The sequence below is a fragment of the Struthio camelus genome, chromosome 12 (assembly GCF_040807025.1).
Source record: "Struthio camelus isolate bStrCam1 chromosome 12, bStrCam1.hap1, whole genome shotgun sequence".
NCBI classification, from domain to species: Eukaryota; Metazoa; Chordata; class Aves; order Struthioniformes; family Struthionidae; genus Struthio; species Struthio camelus.
The window spans coordinates 23052565-23069043 of record NC_090953.1 but is presented as its reverse complement, the minus strand read 5'-3'; the positions used below and the strand labels follow the sequence as shown (position 1 = coordinate 23069043).

Sequence of the window (16479 nt, the reverse complement as noted above, 5' to 3'; positions counted from 1 at the left end):
GACGGGCGTGCGTGCCGTCCATATGTGGATATAAGACCCTGCAAAAACCTCCGCTCAAACGCGGTGTTTAGCGTTGCTGCTGGAAAGCGTTCAGCAGCCAGTATACGTTAGAATTAGAGGGACTCAGCGCAATGGCATGTGCTCCTGTAATGAAAGACTGGGTCACAGTGCATATGCAGAAAAGGGCAGAATTAAAGGCATGGGGTAACCGTAGAGCTGGCACAGCCTAATTTTGGAGTGCCTGCACTTTTTATCTGGCCCAATGCATGCATGTGCATTGTTCGCACACTCCCCAGAGCACGCATTAAGTGTGTGCATCTGTGATACATGGCTACACCTTCTACCTAGCTCCACGAAACTTTTGAGTGACCCACGGTAAAGTTAACTCTGCAGCTGCCCTCAGAAGCCTAAGCACCAAAAGGACCCGCAAGATGTAAAAAGGTGAGGAGGATGTTTCGAGGGGTGAACACACACACACACACACGCAGTATCAGTCCACAGGTGGTCCCTGGCCACAAAGTCTGCCTTGCTCAAGCATATATGTGCATGACTGATTCCAAAACCGGGCCGAGCATGGGCTGCCTGGCTCGGTCACGCTGCCTTTGCCCTCCCAAACGCTGGCTCTCCTTCTCTTTTTCTGGAGGAGGGCAGGGAAGGAGGTTGGGTGCTGGGGTGAAACCAGCCTCCTGCATTTTGCATGGTACGGTGTGAGCATAAACACACACGTGTATGGGGGGTTTTTTTAGCTGCTTCCCTGGTTGCCTTTTCTTATCACAACTCAGCCCACTTTTCTGTAGGGCCAAAAGGGGCGGCCACGGGAACCGGCAGGACCTCAGGCAGGCTCTCCCTGCTCTTGCAGGTGGGACTTGCTCATGGGGTGGCGCAGCAGACACGAGCCTAGCGCAGCAACAAGCAGCCACAGCAGCGAGCGGTTTGAGATGATCCTGTCACCGGTAAGGTTACCGGGAACGGTGGCGGCTTGCAGGGCGCAGGCAGAGCTGTGACGCTCTATCCACTTCGACTTGTCACTTTTCCTTCTCAATCCAGTACGGGGAACCTGAGCGTTGCGAGGGCCGTAACCCCATCCGCTGTGGGCAGGGATGAAACGGCAGCATGGAAATATCGAGCGCTTGCTTTAATACCATGCCTTTTACTCAGCCCAGGGCAGGGCTGCCAGCATGTCTTACTCAAGCCTGCTCATTTCCTGGTTCTTGTGCATGCAGTTGGCATGTGTCACTGGCATCCCCGTCCTCTTTGACTGAGCCAGTGAATCACAGGAGCTTCGCTGTCATTTGCATGGCCGTTAAAGGTCACTGTCCTCTCTTGAACCTCTCCCCTCCTTCCAAGGGTCTTTGCGAAAACAAGCAGCCCCGCTGCGCTTTGCCGGGTGGTGCCGGCCCTCTTGGTACAGGGTGGTGGCTGCTGTGTCGGGTGGTGCCCGCGGCGCTCGGCCACCCGCTGCTTTGCGAGCAGAACGGCTGCAGCGTGTTGCAAAGGGGACCTTTGCTCTCCCTCCTCGCCCCTGCTCTCTGCACAGGCACGCGTGGTTGCGCTCCAGGCCCCCAGGGATGCCTGCACACGTGCAGGCAGCGTATTTTGGTCCCCCGGAGGTATTGCATGCACGTTGCGTTCTGGCTCCCACAGAGGTTTCCCCGCCATGCGTGCACAGTCTGTGCTCCAGCTCCCACTGAGATTTTTCAACGTTTTTTGGCTTTGTGGCTTCCCTTAATCCAAAAAATGTGGCCTTCAGACGGGCGCTGAGTGGCTGCTCTCACGGAGCCGGAGAGCTTTGCAGGGCCCCGGCTTCCTCTGCGCCTGGGCCTGCACCTAACCCACTTGCGACTCCTTTGCCTCTGTCCTGACCTGACATCCGCCGGGACAGGGAGCGGGGACCTGGGGATCATGTCAGTCGTTTCTGAGGCTGGAGGAGACGGTTGTGCTGCGCGCCAAGGGGCAGGGGACCTTGCCCAGCAATTCTTGCAGCTAGCACAGTCTGTCCCGCCTCAATTCTCCCCAGGCTGCCAGAGATGCTTTTCTTCTGTTTCTCTCTCAAAAGAATAATAATAAAAAGTTACTGAAAGTGCTGGTGCCCAGGGGAGCGCTGCCGTTGGCTGGTGGAGGAGGGCCCTTTGCCCAGGCTCCGCAAGGCTTTGGGATTTTTCTCTGGTGAGCAAGTCACGATAATGTGAGTTACTGCTGTTTGTCTTCCTGAATCCCTGTTTTATTTCAGTCCTGCTCTCGTTCCCCGCTCCGCAGCCTGTCCGGGACGCCCCGTTTCCGCTAGCGGGGCCATGAAAGGATAGAGGTGCGGGCAGGAGCGCGCGCTGGCGAGCTTGCCCGTCGCCGCTGGGCCAGGGCGCTCCGCGTGGCCCGGCGCGCTGGGAAGGCCGCTCCGATTCGGGCTCGGGCTCGGCGTCCTGGCACCCCGGCGGCGATGCCCCCCGCGCGGCTTCGCTCCCGCGACCCGCCAGCGCCGTTCCCGAGCCTCGGCCCCGGCCGGCGGGCCTGAGGTCGCCCTCCCGTCCCTGATGGGCGCAATAGGGTCTGGGTGCGGCGCGGCCGGGCTCCGGCTCGCGGCGGGCGCCCCGGCCGCCCCGCTCAGCTGGACTCCCAGGGGCTCAGCCCCCGAGCATAAAAATAACGCGTGTCCCCAGCGGGCCCGCGGGGAACGGCGCTCTGCGGCCTCGCGGGGCGCAGCCTCGCTCAGAGTTTCCGAGCGGCCGGCCAGCCGCCAGCACATTACAGGCTGCGCTGTCCTTTTTTGCATTGGAAAAGAAAAAAACCAAAAAATAGCAAGAAAAAAACATGAGGTCGGCGCTGGCCGCTGGGAAACGTCCCGCGCGGCGCTCCCCTCCCGGGGCTGCACAAACAAGGGAAGGCGCGTGCATGCGCGTGGCCCCGGGCGCCCGTGGGGGCTGCCACCACGTGCGCCGCCGGCGGGCCGGGGGGCCGGGGCGCCCTGGCCGCCTGCCCCTCCGCCTCGGCCCCTTCCGGGCCCCACGCGGTATTTTTGGCCTCTGGGCGTTGGGAACGGTGGTTTTTCAGCGCCTGGGGACTCCCCCGCGCTCGCAGGGGGCCGCGTTGGCCGCGGCGGCCGCAGCACGTGTGCGCGGGCACCCCCGGGTGCCCCAGCGGGCTGCGCAGCTGGCGGTACCCCGGGGTGGGCGCCCGGGAGCAAGGGGGCCGGGGGGAGCCCCGAGGAAGGGGCCTGGGGGATCCCCAAGGAGGGGGTCGGGGGGAGCCCCGGGGAAAGGGGGCTGGGGGGAGCCACGGGGAAAGGGGCCGGGGGGATCCCCGAGGAAGGGGGCCAGGGGGAACCCTGGGGAGGGGGGCCGGAGGGAGCCTCGGGGAAGGGGCTGGGGGGAGCCCCGAGGAAGGGGTCGGGGGGTCCTCGGGGAAGTGAGCCGGGGGGAGCCCCGGGGAAGGGGGTTGGGGGAGCCCCAGGGAAGCGGGCTGGAGGGAACCCCAGGGAGGGGGGCCAGGAGGGAGCCCTGGGGAAAGGGGCCGGGGGGAGCCCTGGGGAAGGGGTCGGGGGGAGCCCTGGGGAAAGGGGGCTGGGGGGAGCCCCGGGGAAGGGGATCAGGGGCATCCCCGAGGAGGGGGACTGGGGGGAGCCCCGGGGAAGGGGGCTGGGGGGAGCCCCGGGGAGGGGGACTGGGGGGAGCCCTGGGGAAGGGGGTCGGGGGGAGCCCCGAGGAGGGGGGCTGGGGGGAGCCATGGGGAAGGGGGTCGGGGGGAGCCCCGGGGAAGGGGGGATCCCCGAGGAGGGGGGGTGGGGGGAGCCCCGGGGAGGGGGACCGGGGGGAGCCCCGGGGAAGGGGGTCGGGGGGAGCCCCGGGGAGGGGGACCAGGGGGAGCCCCGGGGAAGGGGGTCGGGGGGATCCCCGAGGAGGGGGGCCGGGGGGAGCCCGGGGAAGGATGCTGGGCTTGGCCACCCAGCCCAGGATGCTGCTGTCTGCTGGGCCCTCTGGTAAGTCGTCGCCCTGGGGCCCAGGCCGGCTGGAAAAGCCCCCGGGGCAGCAGTGATGGGGAGGTGCACCGTGCGTGCACAGCCTCGGGGGTGCCAACAAGGGCCACAGGGGCTTTCGGGGCTTTTTTTCCCCCTCTTCCCCTTTTTTTTTTTTTCCCCCGGGAAAAAAACCTGCTCGCACGGGTGTTTCGCCACCGCGAGTCCCCCGTGGGGAGCCCCCTCGGGCCAGGCGCGGGGAGCAGAGCCGGGGGGGCAGCAGCCCGGAGCGCAGCGCCCTGCACCCCCCCCTCCCCGCCACCACGGCCAGCGCCTGCTGCCTGAAAGGGGCCGTGTGTTTGCAGCGGTTTCCTGCCCCGGCCGCCCAAGTTGGGCGTCAGGTGGGAAAACAGGCGGGGAGCTCCGGCTGCGGGCGGCCGCCGACTGCCGGCGGCGGCGGTGCGAGGGGCCGCGGCCAGGCTGCGCAGCCCCGCGGGGCGCCGGGGGCCGGCGCGGGGAAGGGCATTCCTCCTTGGCCGCGTCAGCAGCAGTTTGTTTTGGGGCCCGCCGAGGGTTAGTGGGGTTTTTTTTTTTTTAAATGGCTTTATAAGGGAGCGAGCTGCCTCGGTCCTCAGCCGGCCCCGCGCTGCGCCAACGCCACGTGCCAGCCTGGCAAAGGGACGCTCCGGCCGGCGCGGCGGGCGGGCAGCGAGCCGGCACCTCCGGACCGCCCCGCGTCCGCATCCACCTTCGCCCCTGCGAGCCATCGCGCTGCACGGGAGCCTGCCGGGTCCCAGAGGGATGCGTCCCTTGGGACGGAGGGCTGAGCCGGCCCCGGCGCCTCGGCCCAGCCCGCAGGAGGTGCCACCTCGGAGCGGGCTGATGGGAGCCGGTGCCTCCCGCCGCTGGCGGGGTGGGCGCCCGAAAACACGCTCTGGGCGAGCGAGCAGCCACGCTGGCTTCAGCGGCTGCCGCCGGTGCACGTCCGGTGCGGTGGCTGCCGGCCAGGGCTTGTGCGCGGCTCGTGCTGCCGGCGGCGGGAGCTGCCGCGGAGCGGGGTCCCGCCGGCGGGAGCTGCCGGGGTGAGCGGACAGCAGCCGGGACGGTGACGGCCTCGTTTCCCCCAGCGCATCACACGCATCCAGCCCTGCGCTGCGCTGGCACGCGGGAAAGCTTTTGCTCTTCTCCCCGCATGCCAGTTTTATCCGCAGCGGTGCCCGCCCAGCGGCTCGGCCGTGCTGCAAAACCAGTGCCGAACAGCAGAGTTGCTGCCGACAAAGCCGCTAGCCCCTTGCCGGGAGCGCCTCGGCACCGTTCCCAGCTGCTACCGCGGGCCAGCCGCTCGCCGTGGTCAGAGCCGTGGTTTGCACCCGCCGACGGCGGCAGAGTCGCCGCCCTGGCCGTGCAAAGCGCGTCGGCCGTTCGGGGCTGAGTGGCGGGCACCGGGTGCCCCGGCAGGGCCGAGGGGCTCCGACGCGGAGCGCTTGACCAAGGTGGCCGGCGTCACGTGAACCCTTTTCCGGCTCTGGCGGAGGCGGCCGCTACCTCTGGCTGCCCTGCACCTCTTTGCAAATCTCCGCCTGTGTTTATTACTCCGGTTCCTCTTGGTCTCCCCAGCTGTTCTCCCTCCCGCCCTCCCTCCTGCGTCTGCTGCTCTCCTTCCCCGGCCTCCTCTGCAAGGCGGCGTGCCTGCATCTGGCGGAGCACATCCTGCCCACATGTGCCGCAGCCCCGCAGGCGGGCCGGGGGCCGCGGCGGCGGGATGCGGGCCGGGGAACGCGCCGTTCCCGCGGCCCGCGGGAAGCTCTTGCCGAGGCTCCGGACGAGCAGCGCCGGCGTCGGCCCGCGCCTGCGCTGGAGCCGCTCCCCCCGCGCGAGCGGCAGGCAGAGATGAAGGGGTTTTAATTACATGTGGCTGAAGGACTCCGGAGGGACTGAGGAAATAAGCCCGAGTTGGAAGCAGTGGTTGGAGTTGTTGCTCTGGGAGAAGAAGGAGGGGGAGAAAGTGGGAGGTTTGGGGGGGAAGCAGGAGGCTAAATGAGGCTTTTGTGACGTCCCCTGCAGTGTGACTCAGGCTCACGGAGGCGCCCGGCTGCCAGCACAAGTTGGCCTGGAAAGATTGTATCAGCCCCCGAGGACGTGGTTTCCAAACCATCCCAAGGCGGGTTTTGCTCTTCTTTTTTTTTCTTTCTTTCTTTTCTTTCCTTCTCTCAGGCTGGCTCTCCCTCTCTTTTTGGCTGGACGGCTTTCCCGACTCCACCCTGCGCACCCTGGCCCGCGCGCCCGCAGCGTTCCCTGCCCGCCCCGCGCGGAAGAGCCCTCGGCCGAGCAGGCGCCGCGCGGTTCAGTGCGCGCGGGAAACTGCGCCCACCCACGCGTGGGGAGCCCCACGCTCGGGTGCCGGAGTTTTAGGGTAATTTTTCTGCAGGCCCCAGCTCCTGGAGGCGCTCGAGCGGGAGAAAGGGCCAGTTTCCATTTTGGCTGCCAGGGGACGGGGAGATGCCACCCGCGAGCTCCCGGCCGGTCTTGCCACCAGCCCTCTGCAAAATGGGGGGACAGTTCGGCTTTGCGTTCGCGGCACCAGCGAGTTGATGGGGAGTCGAGAGGAGCTGGCCAGGGCTGCGGCTCAGCGCCGTGCGGAGGAGCCGAGCGGGCCCGGGAGGCAGCCCACGCGCTGCGGCCGGCCCCGGGCTTTCGCCGCTCGCGGGGCTGCGGGCCAGCGGAGCGGCGGCCGGGCTGCGGCCAGCAGCTTGGGGCAGGGGGCTTTGCACGGCTGCGGGAGGGCGCACGACGCCCGGCGCGGGGTCTGGCCGTGCCTGCGCAAAATCCCCGCTATGGCGCATCTCCTGCTCCGTGCTCACCCGTGACTTTTAAGGTGCCTCAAGGTGGGAACGAGGAGCCCGGAGCATGTCTGGGGGCTGCGGAGAGCAGGGTCAGCAGGGGGACCTCGAGGCCTAGCAGAAGGAGCTGGGAGGCAGGGTCACCTGGGACCTGGGGACCCGCTATGAACATATCCTGCCTGCCGCCCCCCCCCCCCCATATCCTCTCCCCAAATCCTGTCCCTGCACCTCCCGGGCTGGAGACCCGGTCCGCAACTCCCAAGCTCTCCCGAGCGGCGGGTGGGAAGCTGTCCTCCCAGGACACGACTTAAGGACCAGGAGAGCAAAGCCAGGCGTTCAAAAGCATCCCTGGAATGGCTAAACGTTACCGGAGCGATCCCTGCCTGGTGTAAACAAACAGCAAGGGCTGGAGCGGGGCCCGTTTCCACTCGCCCCGGCTCCGGCTCGGCCGTTTCCCAGCCCGGCGTGTAGCGAACTGCCTGGGAAGCGCCAAGACGAGGGGAGACTTATCGGCCAGCTGGGGGGGGAAAGATGTAGAAAAGAAAAGCGAGGAGGCAGGCACGCCGAGGGAGCTTTTGAAGCTCTGCCGGGAGCTACCCGCTGGGTTTCATTTCGGACTCCATCAGGGGCTGGGGGAAGGCGCCGGGAAAGGCGCAACGCCGGGGCGGCCGGGCCTTTGCTCGGGCGCGGGAAGGGCTGGCCCAGGCGCTGCGAGGCGGACAGAAAAGGCCGCCTGCGTGGACGGGGAGGGGGGCTGCAGCACGAGAAGGGAAAGAAAGGAGGAAGGGATATTTTTTTGCCCTTCTGTGCGTGATATACACTGAACTGCCTGCCCGGTGGTCCAGCCTTGCAGCTCTAACTGCAAAGAAATGGGGTTTTTTGCCCCTTTCGGCAGCAAAAATCCCTGAATCTCTGCTCTGCTCTGCTCTCTCCTTTCTTGTCCTCGTGCCTGCCAAAGAGGTCCCCCTCCCTGCCCTGTCTCTTCCTCCCAAGACCAGAATTTATTATCCCTATGGCTTTCCTGTCTATGAGAAACAAGCCGAGGGGTTATGTTTATAGAGAAAATAGATGCCTGCTTGCCTGCCCTCTATTTATAGCGTCGGGTGAATGTATATGCGGAGAGGCCGGGACGTGTGAGCCGGGGGCATGCAGAAGTGAGCGCATCCATCCCCTCTCAGGCTGCCGGGCAGCCCAGGCGGCTTTTCTCAGCCACATCTACCTCGGGCCAAAACTTTCCTCTCTCAGCCTCCTCCGCCCCGGTTCCCAGAGGAAATGACCCAGCGGACCCAGAAATTGTGTGGGACAGGATATATAAAACCTCAGAGCCTGGCTCAAGCAAAGCCCGGGGATCTATGTGGCGCTGAGGACCAGGCAGGGAAGGAAACGGAAAATTCCTCCCGAGTCCCCGCGGGCCGGGAGCCCCCCAAGCCCCCCATTCTCACATGTACCCAGAGCTTCTTGTCTTTGGAGGGGCACTAGGGAGGCCTTTCGTTGTCACAGCTCGTTAACAGATGGAAAATGACTCAGCTGCTAATGAGCTCTGGATTGTTGCGATCCCCGTCCTTCCCCGGCCCGCTAGAGCCCGGGGCTCTTGGGGAGCTTGGAAGCGGCTCCGGGGGACCGCTCCGCTGACACCAGTCCTCGCGCCAGGAGCGGGAGTAGCGCATGGAAGAAGGCGATGGGAATTTTTCCTGGCAGCTCCTCCGCCCGGGGCAGATCTCTCCCTGGCCTAAGCAGCAAGAGGTCTCCACTGAAACCAGGGAAGAACTGAGCTTAGCTATTCCCCACGTGAAAAAGAAAGTAATCTAGAGGGTGATGAAAGCAAGACTAGATAACCTGAATAGAAAGCGGCAAACCTGTAGTCACGGCAAACCTGCTTCTTCCCACCTAACGTGGCACCTTGCTGAGCCGGGCACCGTTCACCCCGTACGAGACTGGCCACGCCGCAGCACCTTGCACCCAGAATCTCAGAGCCACAGCATGGCTGAGGTTGGAAAGGACCTTTGGAGACCATCTAGCTCAACTCCCCTGCTCCAGCAGGACCACCTGGAGCGGGCTGCCCACCGCCCTGTCCAGGTCTTTGCCCAGGTCTTTGCCCAGGTCTTTGCCAGGTCATGACCGCCTCAGCCAGAGCAGAGGTCCCAGAGGTGGCACCAGGGAGCTAGTCGCAGGGCATCCATCCCCGTGGCACAGCGCCCTGTGAACTAGCCCAGGCGGCTCGTCAGCTGGGCTGCAGCCCTGGCACACTGGCCAGCACCGTTCGTAGTGCCGGGGCTAATCTAATGCAGGTGTTCAGCTGGGGAACACCAGCGGAGACGAGGGTCCGGCTCCAGCCTCGAGTCGACAGGAGCACTCCCCCTCCTACGGGCACAGGAGGGACGGGACAAAACAGAGCAACCTTTGCTGTGAAAATTAGCCAAAATAGCCAGCAATGCCCAAACCGCCCCATGGAGCCAGAGGCTCTGATTCACACAACCCACAAAAAACACATCCCTCTCCGCAGTGGCAGGCTGAAGCGGCATGGCCGGACGCCGGGAGGTGTGTGCACGCAGCGGTGGAGGCCCCACCTTCCCTCGCCACAAGGGCTCCTCCACCCACCTACAGAAGGAAGGAAAAACAACCACCCAAGAAAACCCAAGATTTGGGCAAAAGAAGAAAAAAATATTCACCAATCCCATTCCTAACTGACTCATTGCCCATAAAGGCTCCTTTAATAACCAGTGAGTCACGGGATTTGGAGCTTAATGGCACGGCAAGGGATGAATGTTACTTTTATCACTTCTTCAGGCGGAGGCTTGTGAGGGGCCCAGCCACCTTGAGTCTGTGCGGTTCTCCCCGTGACTTTCTCTGCTCCCATCAATTTTTAGCGATGCCCTCCCTTCCCCAGGTTGCTTTTCTGTCTGCTACTGTCTGTCTGTCTGTCAGGCAGCCAAGAGCAACCGTTCAGCACGCTGCAATACCCCGTGGTATTACACGGAGCGCTGCAAAACTGGAACATGCGACACACCCAGAACGAGAGAGAGGAAGGAATGGAAAATACGAATTTATCACACTCTTGGATCTGGGATATGGGGCACGGGGCACAAACAGGACCACGATCTTTTGTCCCCCTCTCTACCAGCTGGTAGAAGGATGCTTGGAGGGTCCGTTCTGAGAGATGGCTGGCAGCTAAGCAGTTTTTGCAAACCAGTATATGTGGCTTAGTCCCCATTCGATACTACCGAGGGGAGATTGAAATGCCTGGGAAAGGGCAGGAGATTGCTGGTCTCCTCCGGGAGAAGGAATTTCCCAAAACTCCATCCCAAAGCATTTTGCTCCCCCATATCTGCCCAGCCTTCCTTGCCCCCCTGCAGATGTGGCCCAGTCTCTGCTCCTTTTGCTTAGCATCTGCCCCGGTGCTGGCTCAGCTGGCAGCAGCTCGGCAGCCTCAGCTGGAGCTGGCCTTTCGCCTCCCCAAAGCCAAGCGGCACGCATGGTGTTGCCAGACCTGAAGTCTCAGACATGGAAGCTGGTTTTAACAAACTATGGCCCAGACTGCCCCAAACTCAAACCAAACCTGGATTCTCCCCATCCTTGGATTTGGAAAAGCTAGGTCTGGAAACAGAACTGCTGGAGTATTGCAGAAAGCCTACTTATGTGGTTTTAAGCCCAGTCTTGCAGAATCTTGGGCTGTCCTCACTCTGGTTTCTATTTTGCACAATAGCCCTTATCTTTGGAATAGGACAAAGTGCGTTCGCTGCTCACGCAAGTGCCTAAAATCTGGACCTAGATTTGGATCAGGTCTTTGCAGCTTCAGGACCTTGTCAATAGACACTCAAGCAAGCAGACACAAACACACAAGGACGCGCTCGTGTAGAGGCACTCAGACAACCTGCACAGACACAAACACTTCTGGTTAAGTATTTATACCTGCAGAAACCGCTTGGCATTTGCGAGGCAGCGTCTGCATGTGGGTTTGTGGGGGGGTGGGTGGGGGTGCGTGTGTGTGTGTGAGTGCATACTGGCAGGAACAGCTTCCAGCTGCTACACGGCTAACTCCCTGATTTGTAAGCTGAGGCACGGCTGAAGATCTACATGTTTGAAAGCAGTTAGGTAACTAATTTCCTTCCTATTTAAGGATGCTTTCTAGAGCTTCCTTTTCCTCCAGTTCTTGCACATTAACAGAAAGCTTCGGGTCCTTCTGCAAACTTTACAAATCAAATAAGCATCACAAGGGACTGTCTTCTTTCTACCTTTGCCGCAGTACAGGAAGAAAGATTATGAAGACATTTCTCTTCATTTTAGTTTCTCTGTTGCATTTACCCTGGCGAAACTATGCTGGACATCCCATTGCCAACACAGACCTTAAACCGCAGCTGAGCCCTTACAAAGCTACAGGAATCTCCAGGGATCAGGAATACTTAAGGAGCTGGAGTCTCCCCATAGAGGGGGGTCACCTAAACCCTTCCCGTTTGCCGTGGCAGGGCCACCTGGGTGCCTGGCTCGCAGATGCGCAGGGGATGCAGGGTTTATCTGCTGAGAAGGGCTAAAGGCTGCTGCCCTACCGGGTAAGGGGCAGCGCGGTAGTGCGTTGCCGCAGTGCCAGGAAAGATGCAGATGGCTGGAGGAAGGTCCGGTCTGGCAACGAGGGACCTCTGATGGGTGCCCGCCTCGCTCCGTGTCTCCAGGCAGTTTGGAGACACAGAGCAGTGAAGAGGTTGGACTGACAGCTGGGCTGAGGTACAGCCCAACCTGCCGTGGGCTCCTGCTGGCAGAGGCAGACAGCGGCTGCCCAGGGGCAGCTGCACTTGTTTCTGGGGTTCCTTCTGGCCTGTTTTCCCGTACCCACCGCGGGACATCCAGGCAGCACCCGCGTCTCGTTTGTGCAGTATAGAAACACGAGCCAAGGAGCTTCCAGGACTTTCCCAGCTGAAGAATGTGGGCTGATGAAACCCACGACAGCGCTAACGCTCGGGGCGTCTGGATTCCCAAAAAGGAGAAAAGCTTGAGCCCGGATTTCTTTAGCCACCTGGAAAGGACTCAGAGAGCGGCCCCTGGGAGCCAAAGCGCTGGGCTGGATTCAACGCCTGTTGCGAACAGTCTGTGCTTTGAGCTTAATTTAGGCACACAGACAACATTAGCCTAAAGTTTATGAAGTCATGTTACTGTCCAGCGCTCAACCTGATGTTAGTTACTCGAGGCTGAGGTTAACCCTGTGCTGCTGTCTTTGAGGACTGTGCTTACTATGTATTCGCCTGCAGCCTTCTGTTGCTAAATATAAGAGTGAGACATGAATATTCCTCCACGATTCCCACGATACCAGTTTGCATTCTCCCCCTTTCATACTTTTTCCTGTTCTTTCCCATCAGCTGGAAGCTTTTCCAGCTGCTTGGAACTATGACCTCAAAACATGTAGAGCATTTACAAAAAGAAAGTATGAATAAATCGTTTAGATTTCCAAAAGTAGCCGAGAGGAACATCTGAGGCAACTCCCCGGTGCCGTGAACGCGGGCGAGCGGAGGAGCGGCTCCTCGCCGGCCTGCGCCAGGTGGAAGGGACCCGGCCTCGGCGGGAGGCGACGCCGCGGGGGCAAGGCTGGGCCCGGGGCATGGACGTGGTCCACCTCGCGTTGGCCACTCACAGGTTACGTGGTGCAGGTTCTCCCTATGCTCCCAGGAGAGCGATGGGGGCAGCTGTCTCCTCTATTTCCTCTATGGGTCTTCAGCTACGAGCCTTGATTCCTAACCCCTAGGTAGCTAAATCAAAGTGAGACGAATCTCATCCTTTTTCCTTATCCATCCGCTTAATTGAACACCAAGCGCTGCTGTGACTTCTCCGCGACACCAGCTGGCCCCAGACAGGTGGGTGCAGGGGCGGCTGGACGTATCTAGTCTTGCAAAAGCGCAGCGAGGACGGTGAGCGGGGCCCTGCCACGCTGCGCGTGAGCATGTGCCCAGCTTCAGAGCCCGGAGCTGTGTGCGGACGCCGACTCGGACCGTTTTGCTGCTGTGAGCCTGTGTCACTTCAGCCCTGGCTCAACACCTGCATCACCCCCGAGAGCCACGAGCCCCATGCCGCAGGAGCCCTTCCTCAACCTCTGCAGGAGCCACGTCTTTGCAATAGGATTCCTTGAGGTGTTTTTCTTCCAGCACATTGCTTACCAAGGCATGAGCTCAGACTATTTCAAGATATCTTTCTCAGGACATCCAGTGGTCCAAATTCTGCCCTCGCTGGCACCCAAGCAGTCCAGGCTGGGGCAGCACGAGCCTCGGCCAGGCTGGACAGTGGCACCCTGGTCTAATCGAGAGCCTGTGTTGTGGGGGTCCCGCCTGGGCTCCCAGGCTGGGCACAGGCAGAGGTGACTGCTGGCTTTAATGGAGACTTTGGGGTTTCATTCGCTGTTCCTCTGGTCCCCCCTCCTGGACAGTCAGTCCTGGAAGCTGGCTGTGAACACTCCTCGCAGGGACCCTACGGATCTGCTTAGTCATCAGGGTCTTATGTCCTCCCAGATCCGTCGTCATTAAAAATCCTCTGCAAGAAAGTTTTTGAAGAAAGGGGAGTTCAGCTTATGTGTGGCCTCCTTGGAAACTGGTGGAGAGCTGAGCTGTTCTGTCTGTGCAGAAACAGTTTACTAAACCTTCACACTCAGATGTCAAGAGGAGAAGTTTTACGAGTGTTTTCTCCTTTTGATATAATCTTTTCTTTGTTGACATGCACGGTGCCTCTTTCCTTTTCAGGGTGGGCAGAACGCCCAGACCCTAATCGTGGGTTAGGAGGCAACATGAAACGCAGGCTGTGCCTCTAAACATGAACCCATCTCCGTCCCCGTTGCCTGTCTGGGGGCCAAGGAGCCCGTCTGCTCACGTTCTTCCTTTGCTGTCATGCCACCGTGTGCCGGAGGGCATCCTTCACCATGAACTTGGCATGTATCAGGAACTCCTAGCTATGAACTTGACTCTTCCCTAAAGCCACCCTCTCGCTTACCCGACACACGGGGCTGAGCGCCCTGGAAGTCTGAAACTGCACAGTTGTGCAAAGAAGTGAGAGGTACTGGCTAAACGTCCGCAGTATGTTCAAATCTGGCAGCGGCCGTCTGGTCATGCTGTGTATCTTGGAAACGATAAACGTGTTTGTGCTATGAAACATCTCCAAGAGTGCCAGGGGAGCCCCTGGAGCCATGTGAGATGGAGAAGTAGGTATCAGCACTGCGTGGGTAGATCCCTGTCCAGGATCTAAAGGTCAGTGCTGGAAGGAAGAAGACCACTTTGTTCAGTAACAAAGGGATTTTTTCCACTTGGCTTGCCAGGCATCATAATATTTTGGTGCATTAAAAAGGAAGAAAGGAAAAGACAGCCTGAAGGAATGGAGAGGACTGCATCCTAGGAGGCCGCTTGCTCTTGAGGAAGGGAACAGGGACAGCGAGAAACCTGCAGGGATGTCCTGGGTGCTGAGGGCTCGAGCGTAATCCTTGTCCTTGCACCGACATGGACTCAGACGCAGAAAATGGCTGGGAAGCAAAGGACTACATATGGTCTATAACTCATTTAGAAAATGTTGAGACAAAGGAAGCTCAAGGCATCCTTTCTTCTGCAAAATTTCTCGGGAAGCTTTTAATTGTCTTCCAAATGTCCTGGGTTCCTTTCCACGTTAACCGTGAAATGCTTCCACTTCCCAAACGGGGAGAATGAACAGTTTTGTTTGTTCCCTCTGACATTTCTGCTGGCAAGAACGAACTCGCTGGTGTCATGGAAGACAAGAACCTGCTGGGCTTTCGTACCTCGGACAAGGGGATATGGATGTTGAAGCTGGGAAGCAGGCCCCTGGAAACCGAGTGAGGGCCCGTCTGAGGAGCCCATCAGGCGGCGAAACAGCCGGCGGCAGGATGCTTGCCGAGGAGGAGGCAACGGCGGGCTCGACCGGGGCTCCCACCGCTCAGGCTCGTGGCTGCCACCGGAAACGGCTCCCTGCCGCTGGTGGAGGCAGGGGACGCACGGGAGCCCTCGTTGCTGCCTGCTGAGCTCGTGCATGGCCCGAGGAGGAGCCCGGGGGGGTTGCGCCGCGGCCGCCGCTCCGGCCGGGCAGCTGCCCTGTGCCCGCGCGGCGCTGGGCCTTGCGCTGTGCCTCGGTCCTCAGCGTCCTGCTGGGACGCGCGCGGCCCCGCAGGGGCAGCCTGGGGCTGGGCTTTGCTTTGGACCAAGGCGGGAGGATCCCTGCCCGGGTGCCTGCTGCCCCCTCACCTCCCTGGCGCTGCCACTACCTGCTCCCACCCTACCGCTGCGGGAGCAGGGCTCTCAGGGCTGGGGTGAGGGCCAGGGAGGAGGAACTGCTCAGGGAAATGTTACTTTTTTGAGTTAGAAAAAAACCCCGTCCTTTTTAAATCCCGCTTGCTCCTGAAGGCAGCAGGCGCCGTGGCGCAGCCCGGTTTCCCCCCACGCGCACGTCCAAAGGGGGCACGGAGGAGCCGCGGGCAGAGGCGCCGAGCCCCGTCGCCCGGGCTGGGGTCGCGGAGGCCGCTAACCCAGCGCGCGGCAGCCGACGGCGGCGAAACAGCCCGTGAAGCGCCGAGCTGACGCTCGGAGGTTTGGGCTCAGGCACAGACGAGCGCCGCGGCGCCCGCTCGGGCTTGGACCCGTCCCGGCTCTGCCCCGTCCGGGAGCAGGGCGGGGAGGAAGGGGGTGAGCAGAACCGGCGCAGGGAGCAGCAGCAGCAGCAGCAGCAGCAGCAGGAGGAGGAGGAGGGTGCGACAGGGCGGCGGGCTCACCAACAGGATGCCGAGAGGGCGAACGGCGCCGACGCTAGGAGCCGCGCGGTCCAACCTGGCCGCTTGGCGGGGAAAGCTGGATATAAACCACGGGCTCCGCTCGCCGCCGAGCCGGCGCCCCGCAGTGACCCGGCGCTGTGCCCCCCAGCCAGCCTCCCGCACCCTGCTCGCGGCCCCGGGGCGGCTCGGCCCAGCTCCCCCGGGCTGCGCGAGCGACGGCCCGAGCCCGGCGCCCGGCCGCCCCACGGAGCGCCGTTGCACCGGGGCGCGGGAACGGCCCCGGCCGCCGGCCTGCCCTTTCCCCCCCGTCGCTCCCGCGCCGCTGCAGCCCCCTGGCTCCCACGCTGACGCTCTCCGGCCCGGTTTCCTCCATCCCTCGCCCCTCTCGCAGCCTTCGGCTGTCAGCCGGCGACGCCGTCCCGGGACGGGCTTACCTCCGGCCGGGGATCCCGCGCGGAGGGCTGGCGGCCGGCCGGCGAGCAGCAGCAGCAGCAGCAGGAGCCGCGGGGCGGCGGGATGCTCTCCGGAGCCCATGGCGTCCCCAGCGCGGCAGCCACCCGCCAGGACCCACCAGCGAGGCGCAGCCCAGCCAGCGCCTGCTGCCCGCCCGCCGCTTCTCTACTACTATATTAAAGTGCTGCGAGGGAGGGACCTGCAACTTCTCCCGCCTGTCATCGATCGAAGGAGGAATCTGCTCAGATTTCAAAGCAAATTTCCCCTCTTAAAGGGCTAGTGGCCTCCCTTTCGGCAATCCCCCCGCCCCGCGTCTCTCAAAGCGCCCTTGTTGGCGCTGGGGCGACGCGCGGGGAGGAGCGCGTCCTGCCGCCAGCCTGCTCCGGGCTGCCCGGGCCCGCGGCCAGCGGCGGAGAGACGAGGACGTCGCCGCCCGCGGCGGGCGCCTCCCGGGACGGCCGGGCGAAGCGCGACGCCGGCTCTGCGCTTTTCGGATTATG

At 62.3% G+C, this 16479-nt stretch overlaps 1 protein-coding gene across 1 annotated transcript in view; it reads right to left on the bottom strand.

Moving 5' to 3' along the window:
• CSPG4 (chondroitin sulfate proteoglycan 4) overlaps window positions 1-16193 on the bottom strand; it is a 33341-nt gene extending 17148 nt beyond the window's left edge. The window contains exon 1 of the mRNA XM_068958648.1: window positions 15961-16193. Within this exon, the coding sequence (XP_068814749.1) occupies window positions 15961-16060 (100 nt within the window). The 5' untranslated portion in view covers window positions 16061-16193. The remainder of the gene's footprint in view (window positions 1-15960) is intronic.
• Between the last annotated feature and the right edge of the window lie 286 nt (window positions 16194-16479).